Below are 15,050 nucleotides of genomic sequence, written 5' to 3'. Positions count from 1 at the left end.
CTCCAGACAGGGTCTCACTCTGTTGTGCAGGCTGGAGTATAGTGGCATGATCATAGCTCACAGCAGTCTTGTACTCCACCACATCCTGCTGATTTTTCTATTTTTTTGCAGAGACCATGTCTCACTATGTTGTCCAGGCTGGTCTTGAACTCCTGGGCTCAAGCAATCCTCCCACTTCGACCTCCCAAAGTGTTGGGATTACAGGAGTGAACCATTGTGACCAGCTGTTTCTACCTTTATTGTGACTGGTGCTGCTATGAACATTCATGTGTAAATATTTGAGTACCAGCTTCCAATTCTTTTGGGTCTATTCCTAGGAGTGGAATTGCTGGATCATATAGTAATTCTATTTAACTTCTTGAGGAACCACCAAACGATTTTCCACAGTGATCATTTTACATTTCCACCAGCAGTGAATACAGTTGTTTCATTTTTTCCACATCCTTGCCAACACTTTTTTTTTAAGACAGAGTTTCGCTCTTGTTACCCAGGCTGGAGTGTAGTGGCATGATCTTGGCTCCCTGCAACCTCTGCCTCCCAGGTTCAGGTGATTCTCCTGCCTCAGTCTCCCGAGTACCTGGGATTACAGACATGTACCACCATGCCCGGCTGATTTTGTATTTTTAGGAGAGAGGGGTTTCTCCATGTTGGTCAGGCTGGTCTCGAAGTCTCGACCTGAGGTGATCCACCTGCCTCAGCCTCCCAAAGTTCGGGGATTACGGGCATGAGGGGATTACACTGCACCTGGCCAACACTTCTTTTATTATACCCACTCTTGTGGATGTAAAGTGGTTTCTCATTGTGTTTTTGATTTGCATTTTCCTAACGACTAATGATGTTGAATATCTTTTCATGTGCTTATTGGCCATTTCTTTTTGGGAATTTTTTTCTTCTTTTTCTTTTAGATGGAGTTTTGCTCTTGTTGCCCAGGCTGAAGTGCAGTGGCGCGATCTCAGCTCACTGCAACCTCTGCCTCCCGGGTTCAAGGGATTCTCCTGTCTCAGCCTCCCGAGTAGCTGGGATTACATGCACATGTCACCACGCCCGGCTAATTTTTGTAGTTTTAGTAGAGACGGGTTTCACCATGTTGGCCAGGCTGGTTTCGAACTCCTGACCTCAGGTGATCCACCTGCCTTAGCCTCCCAAAGTGCTGGGATTACAGGTGTGAGCCACCACACTCAGTCGAGAAATTTCTATTCAAGTCCTTTGCCTATTTGTTTTTTTCTTTTTTTGTGGAGACAGGAGTCTTGCTATATTTCCCAGGCTGGTCTTGAATTCCTGGACTCAACTGATCCTCTTGCCTAAGCCCGCAAAGTGCTGGGATTACAGGGGTGGGCCACCACACCTGGTCTCTTTGCCCTTTTTTTTTTTTTTTTTGAGATGGAGTCTGGCTCTGTTGCCCTGGCTGGAGTGCAGTGGCACGATCTCAGCTTACTGCAACCTGCACCTCCCAGGTTCAAGTGATTCTCCTGCCTCAGCCTCCCGAGTAGCTGGAATTACAGGCACCCCCTACCACGCCTGGCTAATTTTTGTATTTTTAGTAGAGATGGGGTTTCACTATGTTGGCCAGGCTGGTCTCTAACTCTTGACCTCAGGTGACCTGCCTGCCTTGGCCTCCCAAAGTGCTAGGATTACAGGCATGAGCTACCGTGCCTGGTCACCCATTTTTTAAATTAGGATTTTTGTTGTTGTTGACTTGTAAGAGTTATATATCCTGGATGCTAGAACCTCTTCAGATATATCATATGCAAATATTTTCTTCCATTTTGTAGCTTGTCGTATCCCTTTAAAAATTGTATTTAATGAGTGTGTCACTTCACTTCAAAAACGCCTGTAATTCCAGCACTTTGGGAGGCTGAGGCGGGTGGATCATTTGAGGTCAGGCGTTCAAGACCAGCCTGACCAACGTGACAAAACCACCTCTCTACTAAAAATACAAAAATTACCCGGGCGTGGTGGCAGGTGCCTGTAGTCCCAGCTACTCGGGAGGCTGAGGCAGGAGAATCACTTGAACCTGGGAGGCGGAGGTTGCAGTGGGCCGAGATGGCACCAATGCATTCTAGCCTGGGTGACAGAAAGAGACTCCATCTCAAAAAACAAAAAAAACTTCACCTCACTTCAAAAACTAGAACAGTGATAGTAATTGATATCTATCTGAATCCCATCCCCTTACCTTCCCAGATCAAAGGTAATTTACTAATTTGAATTTTGTGTTTATATTTTATTACAGTTCTACTAGCTAGGTATTCATGCCTATATATTATCTCATTTGGGTTGCTTTTGAGCTTTATAAAAGGTCAACTATTATAACAATGCTGAATGGTTTTCCAGTGTTGGTAACAATTTATATTCCCCCTGATAATGTATGTGAGATTACTGACCCCCCCCCATTCTCTCCAATACTTTGTTGTCCAATTTCTTTTTTGTTTATCTGAGACAGTCTCGCTCTGTCAACCAGGCTGGAGTGCAGTGGCGCGAGATCTTGGCTCACTGCAAGCTCCGCCTTCTGAGTTCACGCCATTCTCCTGCCTCAGCCTCCTGAGTAGCTGGGACTACAGGTGCCCACCACCACACCTGGGTAATTTTTTGTATTTTTAGTAGAGGTGAGGTTTCACCATGTTAGCCAGGATGGTCTCGATCTCCTGACCTCACGATCCGCCCGCTTCGGCATCCCAAAGTGCTGGGATTACAGGCGTGAGCCACCGGGCCTGGCTTTTGTTTTGTTTTGAGATGGAGTCTTGCTCTGTTGACCAGGCTGGAGTGCAGTGGCGTGATCTTGGCTCACTGCAGCCTCCACCTCCCGGGTTCAAGCGATTCTCCTGCCTCAGCCTCCCAGGTGACTGCGATTACAGGTGTGGGTCACCCTGCCCTGCTAGTTTTTGTATTTTTAGTAGAGATGGGGTTTTACCATGTTGCCAAGTCTGGTCTTGACCTCCTGACCTCAAGTGATCCCCGTGCCTCAGCCTCCAAAAGTGCTGGGATTCCAGGTGTGAGCCACCAGGCCTGGCCTGGCCTCTGTTTCTTTATTTTTGGAGCTCTTGAAGAGACAGTGACCTCCCCAGGCTAACCCTTGGGAAGTCTGTGGGATTTCAGCCCACTCCCTCCACTGTCCCAAGGAAGGATCCAGGGACCACAAAGGTGGGCAATCTACCGGACTTAAGAAAGGACTGCAGAGACAGGCCTGGTCTGTGACCTACCTGTGAGCTTGGGCAAAGGACTTGACCTTTCAGAGCTAGTCTGCAAGGGGGTCTTTGAGAGGCTGACCCAAGGGTACCCTAAGGGTGGAGGGAGGGACTTGTTTGAGTCACTGGCTGGCAAGTCGGGGGCTCATCTGGGAACAGCGTGGGGAGCGGGTGGTCTCTGGGCTCTGTTGCTGTCTGGGGCCCCTGGGGCCCTGCATCCTTGGGTGGCAGTGAGTATCCCGTCGGTGGGGTATGTAAGCAGAGGCCTGGCTCCCTCGGGGGTCTCTGGAGATGAAGAAGGAACTTTGATAGGGACCCAAGTTCTCAGGCAGAAAATTTGGCTCCATTTGTTTTAATTGGACCCTTTTCAGCCTGGGGCTCCCCCCAGCCCCCAGGCTACAGCCTGGAGGTGTCTCTGGCCAGCCACAGCATCCAGCTGCTGGCTCCCAGCTCTGTCCAGTTGCCCAGAGGGAAGAAGGGCGGGGGGGTGGGCAGAAGGAAGGGGCTGGAGACAGATCATCAGCCCTCCCCGCCCACCCCGGGTGGGGCCCTCCCTGTCTCCAGAAAGGTGGCCCAGGGGCGCCAGTCCAGTCACCCAGAAATATCCAAGGCACTGGCGGGGGGGGGGGGCAACCCCTTACAGCCAGCCCCGCCCGGCTATGTGGCTGTTGTGTGCCTGTTGGTCAGACGCCCGGCCACCCGGCTCCGAGGGCCATCAGTGGGGGCTGGCCTGGGCCCTCCAGCTGCCCCGTTCTTTAGCTGCAGAGGTTCCTGGGCCGCCGCCTCCTCCTCACTGGAGTCTGATTCTTCTACATCACTACGAATATCCTTCTCCATCTGGGGAACAGAGAGAGGGATGGAGCTCAGAGCAGGGAGGAAGGAGGAGCTTAGGGCTGGGGCCCCCGGGGAGGTCCAGCCATACCTGGCCCTTCTTCATGAAGCTATAGAGCATGCGCAGAATGAGGCAAGACCAGAACACGTGCAGCAGCTGCAGCAACATCAGAAGCCCGTTGAAGAAGTAGTAGCCGAAGAAGGGGCCCCTGTTGCTGATGGACTCGTAGTATGTGGTGTAGAGGATCCTACAGCCAGAGGGAGAGGAGGCGGCTGGGGTTTGACCAGCCGCTGTAGCCCCCAGTCCTAAGAATTTCTAACTGGCATGGCCTTCCCTGCTCCATAACCTTCTATGGCTCCCTAGTGCCCCCCACCCCATGATACCTAACACTCTCGAGCTGGGCACGCGAGGCCCCCTCGCTTGTACTAAATGAGCAGAACAAACACACGAGCTCCCTGACTGGCCATTCATGACTATGAACCCCACCCAAGCGGGTACTTATGAACTCAGCTGCTTTCCTGGGTGGCACTCTGACAGCTTCTCTCTACTCCTCAGACCCCCATCATCTCCCCCTCATCAGCAGGCGACTGCCTACTCACCTCATAGGGGAGGGGCTTCATGTCAGGAAGGCAGGCGGTGGGGCCTCATCTCCCAGGAAGACACAGGGAGCAGGGCTCCATCTCCCAGAGTTTAAGAGGGGCGGGGCCTCATCTCCCAAGGAGTAAAAAAAGGGGTGGGGCCTCATCTCCCAGGTAGCCGGACAGAGGTGGGGCTTTGTCTCCCACGGAGGCTGGGAGGGGCGGGGCTTCATTTTCACTGTGCAACCCAAGCCAGTTGGAAATAATGTTCCCCAGCACTGCTCCTCCCCTCAAACTCCTCCTTGCTTGTTGCCTGGGACACTGTCCTGGAGCCCAGCTCCCACCACACCCTCTTCTCAAACTCAGCTGTGGTGGTGGTTTTTGTTTTTTTGAGACAGAGTCTTGCTCTGTCACCCAGGCTGGAGTGCAATGGCGTGATCTCGACTCACTGCAACCTCCGCTTCCCAGGTTCCAGCGATTCTCCTGCCTCAGCCTCCCAAGTAGCTGGGATTATAGGCACCCGCCACCATGCCCAGCTAATTTTTGTATTTTTAGTAGAGAGGTGGTTTTTGCCATGTTGGCCAGGCTGGTCTCGAACTCCTGACCTCAAGTGATCTGTCCGCCTCAGCCTCCCAAAGTGCTGGGATTACAGGCATGAGCCACCGCACCCAGCCTTCCTGCTGGTTCTTTATCATCAACTCCAAGCCCACTGTTATTTCACACAAGAAAGAAAAAAACAAAAAGCTCACTCTTTACTCTGCCCCTCTGGGCACCAACTTATTTCTTTTCCCTGTAGGCTTTTTTTTCCTTGGAACTCCTTGAAAGTACTGGCTGGGCTCGGCACGGTGGCTCACGCCTGTAATCCCAGCACTTTGGGAGGTGGAGGCAGGTGGATCACGAGGTCAGAAGTTTGAGTCCAGCCTGGCCAACATGGTGAAACCCCCATGTCTACTAAAAAAAAAAAAAAAATACAAAAATTAGCCAGGTGTGGTGGTGTGTGCCTGTAATTCCAGCTACTCAGGAGGCTGAGGCAGGAGAATTGCTTGAACCCGGGAGGCGGAGGTTGTGGTGGGCTGAGATCACGCCATTGCACTCCAGTCTAGGTGACAGAGCAAGACTCCATCTCAAAAAGTACTGGCTGTAGCTGTTGTGTTTCTCCTACCCCCCAATCAGCTGTAGGGTGACCAGCGACCTCGCCTTCCTCACTCCACAGTGTTCAGCCCTGCACCCCCACCAGCTGGTACAACAGGTTGCCAGCATCCCTCCCTCCTCCCTGGGCCCCTTCCCTCTCTGGCTCCCCGCACCCCACCATCTCCCCATCTCACAGCCACTTCTGCCTAATCTCCTCAGGCCTTGAAACCAAGATAGGTGGGATCCATGGAGGGTTGCAGCCAGCGGGGGATGTAATCTGACTCATATGCTCCATGGGCCCTGTTCTTCCTCTCTCGACCTGCAAACATCAGGAAGCCCGAGGACTGAGCCTCTCTGTCCATACCTGGTCCCTAGGTGATGCCATCCAGGCTGCTAGCTGCAAATACCAGCCATGGACTGGCAACTCCTACATTATCTCTTTCCCCAGAAGCCCAGAATGACATGCCTACTGCCGTCTCCATGTCTCCTCTGAGGCCACAGACCCCTCAAACCCAGCAGGGCTGAGCTCCTGCTGCCTCGAGCAGTTCCTTCTGTGCTTGTTCCCATCTCCTGATCCCAGAGGCATCCCCTTGAGTCTGCCCACTTCTCTCGCCTACCCTGGGTCCCCTCACTCCTGCCCACACTTCCCCTGATGTTTCCCCTGCAGCTGCCAAAGGGCACCCAGAACACCTAGGTCAGATTGAATCCCTTCTCTGCTTATAACCTCCATGGCTCCCATCTCCACTGGGGTCAAAGCCGAAGTCCTGCCCACAGCCCTCAAGGACCTGCACGGCCTACCCCATCCCCTCCCTACCCTCCCCCCCTCACCCACTGCTCCAGCCACACAGGCTGCCTCGTTCTTCCTCTAACATGCCGGGCATGGTCTTGCCTCAGGGCCTTTGCACATGCTATTCTCTCTGCCTGGAACACTCTTCCCCTCTGATCAACGTGGTTCTGTCCCTCACCTCCCTCCCATCTCTCGGTACAAACGCTGCCAGCGAGGCATTCCTTGCCATTCTAATTCCAACTACCCACCCCTCCCATACTTCCTGCTCTCTGACTTTTTTTTATTATTTAGAGACAGAGTCTTGCTCTGTCGCCCAGGCTGGAGTGCAGTGGTGTGATCTCAGCTCACTGCAACCTCTGCCTCCTGGGTTCAAGTGATTCTCCTGCCTTAGCCTCCCGAGTAGCTGGGATTATGGGCGTGTGCCACCATGCCCAGCTAATTATTGTGTTTTTAGTAGAGACGGGGTTTCTCTGTGTTGGCCAGAGTGGTCTCGAACTCCTGACCTCAGGTGATCCAGCCACCTCGGCCTCCCAAAGTGCTGGGATGACAGGCGTGAGCCATCACACCTGGCCAATTTTATTTAAGACGAAGTCTCCCTCTGTCACCCAGGCTGGAGTGCAGTGGTACAATCTTGATTCACTGTAGCCTCTGCCTTCTGGGTTTAAGTGATCCTCCTGCCTCAGCCTCCCGAGTAGCTGGGATTACAGGTATGCACCATCATGTCCAGCTAATTATTTTTAATAGAGACAGGGTTTCACCATGTTGGCCAGGCTGGTCTCAAACTCCTGACCTCGCGATCTGCCTGCCTCAGCCTCCCAAAGTGTTGGGATTACAGGGGTGAGCCACCGTGGCCAGCCTAACTTTTGTATTTTTAGTAGAGATGGGGTTTCACTATGTTGGCCAGGCTGGTCTGGAACTCCTGATCTCAAGTGACCCGCCCGCCTCAGCCTCCCAAAGTGCTGGGATTACAGGCATGAGCTACCACGCCCGGCCCCTCAAGTTTATTTCCTTGTTAGTAAATCTCTCCTTCGCATGCTGTGTAGTTCACCTGGCTGCCTCATTTACCATCTGCTCCCACCCATGCAATGTCTGCTCACAAGGGCAGGGATCTTTGAACTGTGGCCTCTGCTGTGTTACCAGCACACTCAAGAGGCCCCCACAGATATTTACTGGGCAGACTTTGGTGCGCTGGCAGCCCTGACCCCTCCTCCCACTGCATGGTCCAGGCACGCTGAGTAATTATAATTCTCTGTCTCACCTCTGCGCCTTTGCATATGCCGTGCCCTGTGCCTGGCACACCCTTCCCTGCCTCCTCCTGGAACTCTCCCAGCCAAGATCCCCAGCTCCTTGGGGCAGGGTACCAATGGTGAGGCAGTCCTGGAATCTCAGACACGCCCTCCCACCTCCCTGACCCCCATGGGAGGGCTGACTCACTGGGTGGGAAAGAGGACCAGTCGGGTGTAGAAGAAGACCAAGGAGAAGATGAGGAAGAGAGCGTCGCACACTTGCTGATACTGCATGTAGTTGACCATCTTACAGGCCTGAAAAGGGCAGCAGGGAGAAATGGGCTCAGGACCAGGGACCTGGTCTCAAAGAGCAGGTGCTATAGGATGGGACCAGGTGAGTTGGGGTGGGGCCTTGTTTCCAGGAACTACCTACCTTTTCAGGAAAGGTAAAGAGTGTGACTATAGGCTGGGCATGGTGGCTCACGCCTGTAATCCCAGCACTTTGGGAGGCTGAGGCAGGCAGATCACCTGAGGTCAGGAGTTCGAGACCAGCCTGGCCAACATGGTGAAACTCCATCTCTACTAAAAATACAAAAGTTAGCTGGCATGGTGGCGAGTGCCTGTAATCCCAGCTTCTTGGGAAGCTGAGGCAGGAGATTCACTTGAACCTGGGAGGCAGAGGTTGCAGTGAGCAGAGTGTGCCATTGCACTCTAGCCTGGGCAAGAGAGTGAGACTCCATCTCAAAAAAAAAAGTGAATACATGCATGTGTCCACATGTGTGTAGCTTTATCCTCCAAGGAGGGAGCTGAGAGGGGCAGGGCTTTATCTCCCAGGAAGATGGGGGGCAGGGCCTCATCTCCCAAGGAAGCTGAGAAGAGGGGGGGGCCTCTGCCCAAGGAAGCCAGGAAGGGTAGGGCTTCATCACTCAGGAAGACAGAGGGGGTGGGGCCTTATCAGCCTGGAAGACAGAGGGGGCAGGGCCTCATCACCCGAGAAAGACAGGAGGGGCCGGGCTCCATCTCCCAGGAAGGTTGGGAGGAATGGGACCTCATCTCCGGGGCACCTGGGAGGGTTGGGTACAGCAGCTGGGAAGGGTCAGGCAGGGGTTGGGCCCACCTCCAGCAGGTAGTCGGAGGAATCGTGTAACAGCAGCACCAGAGAGCCAATGCGCAGCAGGTTGGCGCTGTAGGAGAAGGTCATCAGGATGACCGCCACGAAGTGGTGTATCACCTGCTCCTTGAAATCCTGCAGTAGACGGTGGGTCATAGTGGGGACGAGGCTTGATGCTGGAAGGTCCCCCACCCTATGGGCCAAGAAGTGGGTCCTTTCAGGGGGTTGGTGTGGCCTCTGGGCCCATGGCCTCTATATCTTCTGCAGGAGGCACCAGGGAGCTCTCAAGGTGTGGTGGTAAGGCTGCCCTACCACCCAGCACCCCAGCATCCCGTCCAGAGACTGGGTCTTCCAGAGTCTTATTTGGCCTCACCTTGCGCTTGACATCAAAGGGCAGCCTGATTAGCAGTGAGAGGTAGAAACCCAACTCCAAGAGGTACCACCAGTACAGGGATGGCTTCAGAGTCTGCAGCAGGACAGGACAAGGTTAGCTGTGGGGAGCGAAGGCTCCAGTCGGGCAGGGGTATGGCTCGGGGCCCACTTCCTTCGCTCAAAACCAGGATACTTGAATCCCAATGAGTGAGCTCCCCATCCCTGGAGGTAATCAAGGGCAGTGGTTTGGTGGAAGCTCCTGCTTGGAGTTTTCTGGCCCCTCTCTATTCCCCAGAGGAATCAAAGAGCATGGGACTCAGTGGGGAATGATGGTGTAGTGTCAGGGTTCGGGTCCCATGCCCATGGCTGCAGCAACTGTGATCATCACCTTCATCCTCCAAGCATTTCACACACACTCTGCCACTCACCTGGTTTGGGTACCTGTCCCAGCACATTACTGGTGCCCACAGCCATGACTCCTGCAGGGAAACGGGTGTCAGGCTGTGCGGAGGTGAGAATCCAACCTCCCACCCTGGGTCTGCGGTCTCTTTGGTTCTCTTTCCACAGTCTCATAGATGGTACCTTCACCCAGCCCTGCTTTTTCCTGCTTCTTACTCTCAACTGGGGGGCTCATTCGCTGCAGAACCCCAACTTTTGGTGCATAGTAAATCCAAATACCTGTTGAGTGAACATTCATCACCATCTTGCCAAGCTCGCTTTCTCCTCAGCTGCATGTTTTCCTCTCTGGCTGCACCACTCCACACCCCCACTCCTGCCAGATCTAGGCCAGGTGGATGGGGCAGGTGAGCAGTCAGCTATACTCCGGTATACTCACGTGGTACAGGACCGAGAGGCCGCCCACGAAGGAGGACAGGTAGAAGAGAAACCTCCAGCTGTGGATGGGGAGGGAGCTGTGAAAACAGCAGACACCCGCCCCCCCCCCTGCTTCCCTGCACCCCAGAAGCCCCATCCTGGGCTTACCTGGCCTCACAGAACTTCTTGGTCAGCTGGGGTCGATCCTGGTTCCGGCGTCTCCGGAACCATCGCTGGGTCTGCCGCAGCGTGAGGCCACACTGGGCGGCCAGGAGAGACAGCTGGGGCTGGGGAGGGGGGGGATGGGGACAAGGGTCACAGAGGCCCTGTGGTGGCTTCCCGCATGTCCCCAGACAGGACTTGGCTCTGCCCTCTCCACTGCAGCCCCACATCTTGCCTACAGGGTGACCATGTCTATATGGAGGGGCAGTGTTGGGGTTCCCAGCGTGGGGCCCTGCAGAACACTTGGGCCCTAAGAGAAGCAAATCCTGTTCATAGGGCAGGCAGGTCGCTGATGGGGATGGGATTAAGAGAGATGCTGGCGTGCAGCATCCCCTACCCCCAGATAGGCTTCCCCGCATCCCTCCTGAACGGTCAGTTCTCACCTCCAACCTAGACAGGCAGTTGAGACCTTGCCCCAGCCCCAAGCCCTACCTGAAGAGGGAAATTGACAAGTAAAGGGGGAGTCACGTCTAGCTCTGCAGAAGCTGCCCCGTCGCCTCTAGGGTATGTGGTCTTCACCGTTCCCCACCCCACTCAGGACGCAGCCACGCCTCCACAGCACAGACCCTGTCCAGCGGGCAGCCACACCAGAGACGGGAACGGAGGGAGGGTCACAGGGCTGCTTCTGTTACTCCATTCCCTACCAGCTCAGACCTTCCATTCCTCCCCAGGATAGAGAGCAAGCAACTACTCTCACTCTCCTAGAACCTGTCCATTGTGCAACTGTGCCCACTAAGGCTCAGGGAGGCTGGGAGGGGAGGGGCCCCATCTCCCAAGGAGGCTGGGAAGGGCGGGTCCTCATCTCCCGGGGAGGCTGGGAAGGGCGGGTCCTCATCTCCCGGGGAGGCTGGGAAGGGCGGGTCCTCATCTCCCAGGGAGGCTGGGAGGGGCGGGTCCTCATCTCCCAGGGAGGCTGGAGGGGTGGGGCTCCATGTCCCAGGGACCCTGGAAGGGGTGGGGCCCATTTCCCAGGGAGACCAGGAGGCGCGGGGCTCCATGTCCCAGGGACGCTGGGAGGGGTGGGGCGTCGTTTCCCAGGGAGGCTGGGGGGTAGAGCCATTTCCCAGGGAATTGAGGATGAAGAGTGGAAAGTAGGGGCATTGCAGGGGTGCCTGCAGCCACCTTGGCTTCTCCTGCCCCAACAAATGGGCCACACACCATCCCCACGCCCCACCCCCAGGGCAGTAGTGCGAGTCGGAGGGCATGGGGGGCTCTCACCTCCTTGGGCCTGTGCCCTTCCGTGAGGAAGTGTTTCTCCAGCGTGGCGTTGGGCTTCACTTGCCTCCTGGTCTGATCCCTCACACCCAGCCACCGGCTCAAGGGCAGGCCAATGAATCTGGGTGCAAAGGAGACAGAGCCTATCAGCCCAGGTGAAGAGATGGGACTGCCTGTGTGTGGGGGCAGACATGCTGCCGGTGGGAAAACCAAGTCTCGGAGGGGCAAAGTTACAGGCTCAGAGAGCACAGCTGGCACATGGCAGGGTGTGTAAGACTGTCTTTTTTTTTTTTTTTTTTTGAGATGGAGTATTGCTCTGTTGCCCAGGCTGGAGTGCAGTGGCGCGATCTTGGCTCACTGCAAGCTCCGCCTCCCGGGTTCACGCCCTTCTCCTGCCTCAGCCTCCCAAGTAGCTGGGACTACAGGCGCCCGCCACTACGCCCGGCTAATTTTTTGTATTTTTTAGTAGAGACGGGGTTTCACCGTGTTAGCCAGGATGGTTTCGATCTCCTGACCTTGTGATCCGCCCACCTCGGCCTCCCAGAGTGCTGGGATTACAGGCGTGAGCCACCGCGCCCGGCCTAAGACTTGGTCTTTCTTTTCCATCTGATCAGAGGGTTCGGAGGCCCAGAGTCAGAAAGGCTCGTGGGGCAGGACTCGATTTTCCACTTATTCCTGGCCCCATCCCCTGGGGCCCTGGAGGGGTAGCCTGGCTGCTGCGTTAGACCAAACATAAGAAAGGCAGCTGACTCATGCCTGTTATCCCAGCACTTTGGGGCTGAGGTGGGCGGATCATGTGAGGTCAGAAGTTCGAGACCAGCCTGACCAATATGGTGAAACCCTGTCTCTACTGAAAATACAAAATCATCTGGGTGTGGTGGCGTGCACCTGTAATCCCAGCTACTCGGGAGGCTGAGGCAGGTGAATTGCTTGAACCTGGAGGTGGAGGTTGCAGTGAGCCAGGATTGCATCTACTGAAAATACAAAAAATTAGCCGGGCGAGGTGGTGGGCCCCTGTAGTCCCAGCTATTTGGGAGGCTGAGCTGAGGCAGGAGAATGCTGTGAACCCAGGAGGCGGAGCTGGCAGTGAGTCGAGATCGCACCACTGCACTCCAACCTGGGCGACAGAGCAACAAGACTCTGTCTCCAAAAAAAAAAAAAAAAAAAGCAGCTGGACCTTTGTCTGTAGGGTGAGGGTGTGCAGACCAACTCTTGGGGTACCCAGGTACCTTTGCCCAATCCCAAACCAGGGACAAGAGTCTCTTCACTGCCTGTCTCACTGTGGCCTGGGTCCTGGTCTGACCCCCTGCCAGTCTAGGGGCTCCCCACGGGCAGGGGCTGGGGCTGTTCCCGCTCCAAGCCCCCCCTCCCAGCGTCCCCCATTCCGGGGTAGAGACTTGGAGATCAGGGACCCTGGTCAATGACCACATTGCCCACAAGAGGGCGCGCCAACACCACGGGTGGGGACCGAATTTTCTATCCACCATTCCTCCTAACATCATCCCTCATTTGGTGAAAGGCTCAGAGCAGCCTAGCAAGGAACTCATTGCAGACTAAATCATGATGCGGAGAGAATGAGCGCTTATTATCTGCTAAGCATGGGGCCAAGTCCATGTGATACACTGGCTTGTCTAACCCTAACTCAGTCCCTATTGTCCTAATGGGTAAACTGAGGCTCAGAGGGTCAGAGACATGCCCAAGGTGACACTGTGAGCAGGTGAAAGACCTGAAATTTGAACTCAGGATTCTGGTTTTTGTTCCTGCCTCCTGCCTCTTAAAGTCTCATTTTGGAGGTGGAGGGCGGGAGGATTGCTTGAACTCAGGAGTTCAAGACCAGCCTGGGCAACATGGTGAGACCTTGTCTCTACTAAAAATACAAAATTTAGCTGGGTTGTGGTGTCACTTGCCTGTAATCCCAGCACTTTGGGAGGCCAAGGTGGGCGGATCACCTGACGTCAGGAGTTTGAGACTAGTCTGGCCAACATGGCAAAACCCGGTTTCTATTAAAAATACAAAAATTAGTCAGGTGTGGTGGCACATGCCTGTAATCCCAGTTACTTGTGAGGCTGAGGTAGGAGAGTCGCTTGAACCTGGGAGGCAGAGGTTGCAGTGAACTGAGATCGTGCCACTGTACTCCAGCCAAGGTGAAAGAGCAAGACTCTGTCTCAAAAAAAAAAAGTTAGCCAGGCGTGGTGGCATGCCTACAGTCCCAGCTATGGTGGGGATAAGGCTTTTTTTTTTTTTTTTTTTTTTTGAGATGGAGTTTTGCTCTTGTTGCCCAGGCTGGAGTGCACTGGCATGATCTCAGCTCACTGCAACCTCTGTCTCCTGGGTTCAAGCAATTCTCCTGCCTCAACCTCCTGAGTAGCTGGGACTACAGGCGTGTGCCACCACACCCAACTAATTTTTTGTACTTTTAGTAGAGACAGGGTTTCACCATGTTGGTCGGGCTGGTCTTGAACTCCTGACCTCATGATCCGCCTGCCTTGGCCTCCCAAAGTGCTGGGATTACAGGCATGAGCCACTGCACCCAGCCTAATTTTTGTATTTTTTTTTAAAATAGAGATGAGGTTTCACCATGTTGCGCAGTCTGGTCTCGAACTCCTGGACTCAAGCGATCCACCCGCCTTAGCCTCCCAAATTGCTGACATTACAGGAATCAGCTACCACGTCTGGCCTAGATTCAAAAAAAAATTTTTTTTTAAAGGGCTAAAACCCCTGCGTTTGAAACTGGAAAACCCTCCGCCCACCCCACTGTCCTTCACAGAGGCCCTGGGATGCCTTTGAGATGGGATAACACCCCAGCTCACATTTTTTTTTTTTTTTAATGGAGTCTTGTTCTGTTGCCGAGGCTGGAGTGCAGTGGCACAATCTTGGCTCACTGCAACCTCCACCTCCCAGGTTCAGGCGATTCTCCTGCCTCAGCCTCCCGAGTAGTTGGGATTACAGGTTTGTGCACAGCTAATTTTTGTATTTTTAGCAGAGACGGGGTTTCACCATGTTGGCCAGGCTGGTCTCGAACTCTTGACCTCAAGTGATCCACCCGCCTCAGCCTCTCAAAGTGCTGGGATTACAGGCGTGAGCCACCGTGCCTGGCCTCCCATCCCTGTTTTATGAAGATGCTGGCATACCCAGCTGCAGGCTGCAGGCAGTGCAGTGGCAGTGCAGTGTTTCTATAAACCAGCTGCAGGCAGTGTTCCTATAAACCAGCAGTCAGAGGCCAGAAGTGTGGGTGGTGGCGGCTGGGGGCAGGCTGGAGCCAGGGAACGCGCTTTGGTGCAAAGCCAGCTTCTACTCGGGACATGCTGCAATGGCAAATTGCACACAGGGCACGAGCACATACTGGAGCGACTGCGGGGGCAATGGATTGCGGCAGGGCAGACACTCACCTCTCAAAGGCAAGGCGCATGGCCAGGAGGACCAGCGCCAGGGGCAGGGCTGCCAGCAAGTCCTGGGGGTGGGGGTAGACACGGCCATCCCGGTCTTCCAGCTCTGTCCACGTGACATTGGGTGGTAACCAGAACCTGTCCTGCCAAAACCACTCGTTGAAACTGGACAGCATTCTGTGGACACAGGTTCCA

The 15,050-nt window shown here is 54.6% G+C and overlaps 1 protein-coding gene across 5 annotated transcripts in view; it reads right to left on the bottom strand.

Moving 5' to 3' along the window:
- Window positions 1-2,031: 2,031 nt before the first annotated feature.
- Window positions 2,032-15,050, bottom strand: part of CERS4 (ceramide synthase 4) — a 55,382-nt gene continuing 42,363 nt past the window's right edge. For all 5 annotated transcript variants that reach the window (XM_055371520.2, XM_063700937.1, XM_055371523.2 and 2 more), the window contains 10 exons: window positions 14,859-15,032; window positions 11,473-11,590; window positions 10,201-10,319; window positions 10,055-10,112; window positions 9,648-9,698; window positions 9,221-9,313; window positions 8,854-8,982; window positions 7,945-8,051; window positions 4,105-4,261; window positions 2,032-4,019 (listed from right to left, as the gene is read on the bottom strand). In XM_055371520.2, the coding sequence (XP_055227495.1) occupies window positions 3,840-4,019; window positions 4,105-4,261; window positions 7,945-8,051; window positions 8,854-8,982; window positions 9,221-9,313; window positions 9,648-9,698; window positions 10,055-10,112; window positions 10,201-10,319; window positions 11,473-11,590; window positions 14,859-15,031 (1,185 nt within the window). In that variant the 5' untranslated portion in view covers window position 15,032 and the 3' untranslated portion in view covers window positions 2,032-3,839. The remainder of the gene's footprint in view (window positions 4,020-4,104; window positions 4,262-7,944; window positions 8,052-8,853; window positions 8,983-9,220; window positions 9,314-9,647; window positions 9,699-10,054; window positions 10,113-10,200; window positions 10,320-11,472; window positions 11,591-14,858; window positions 15,033-15,050) is intronic.

This window comes from Gorilla gorilla, chromosome 20 (assembly GCF_029281585.2).
Source record: "Gorilla gorilla gorilla isolate KB3781 chromosome 20, NHGRI_mGorGor1-v2.1_pri, whole genome shotgun sequence".
NCBI classification, from domain to species: domain Eukaryota; kingdom Metazoa; phylum Chordata; class Mammalia; order Primates; family Hominidae; genus Gorilla; species Gorilla gorilla.
This window is presented reverse-complemented; position numbering and strand designations above follow the sequence as displayed.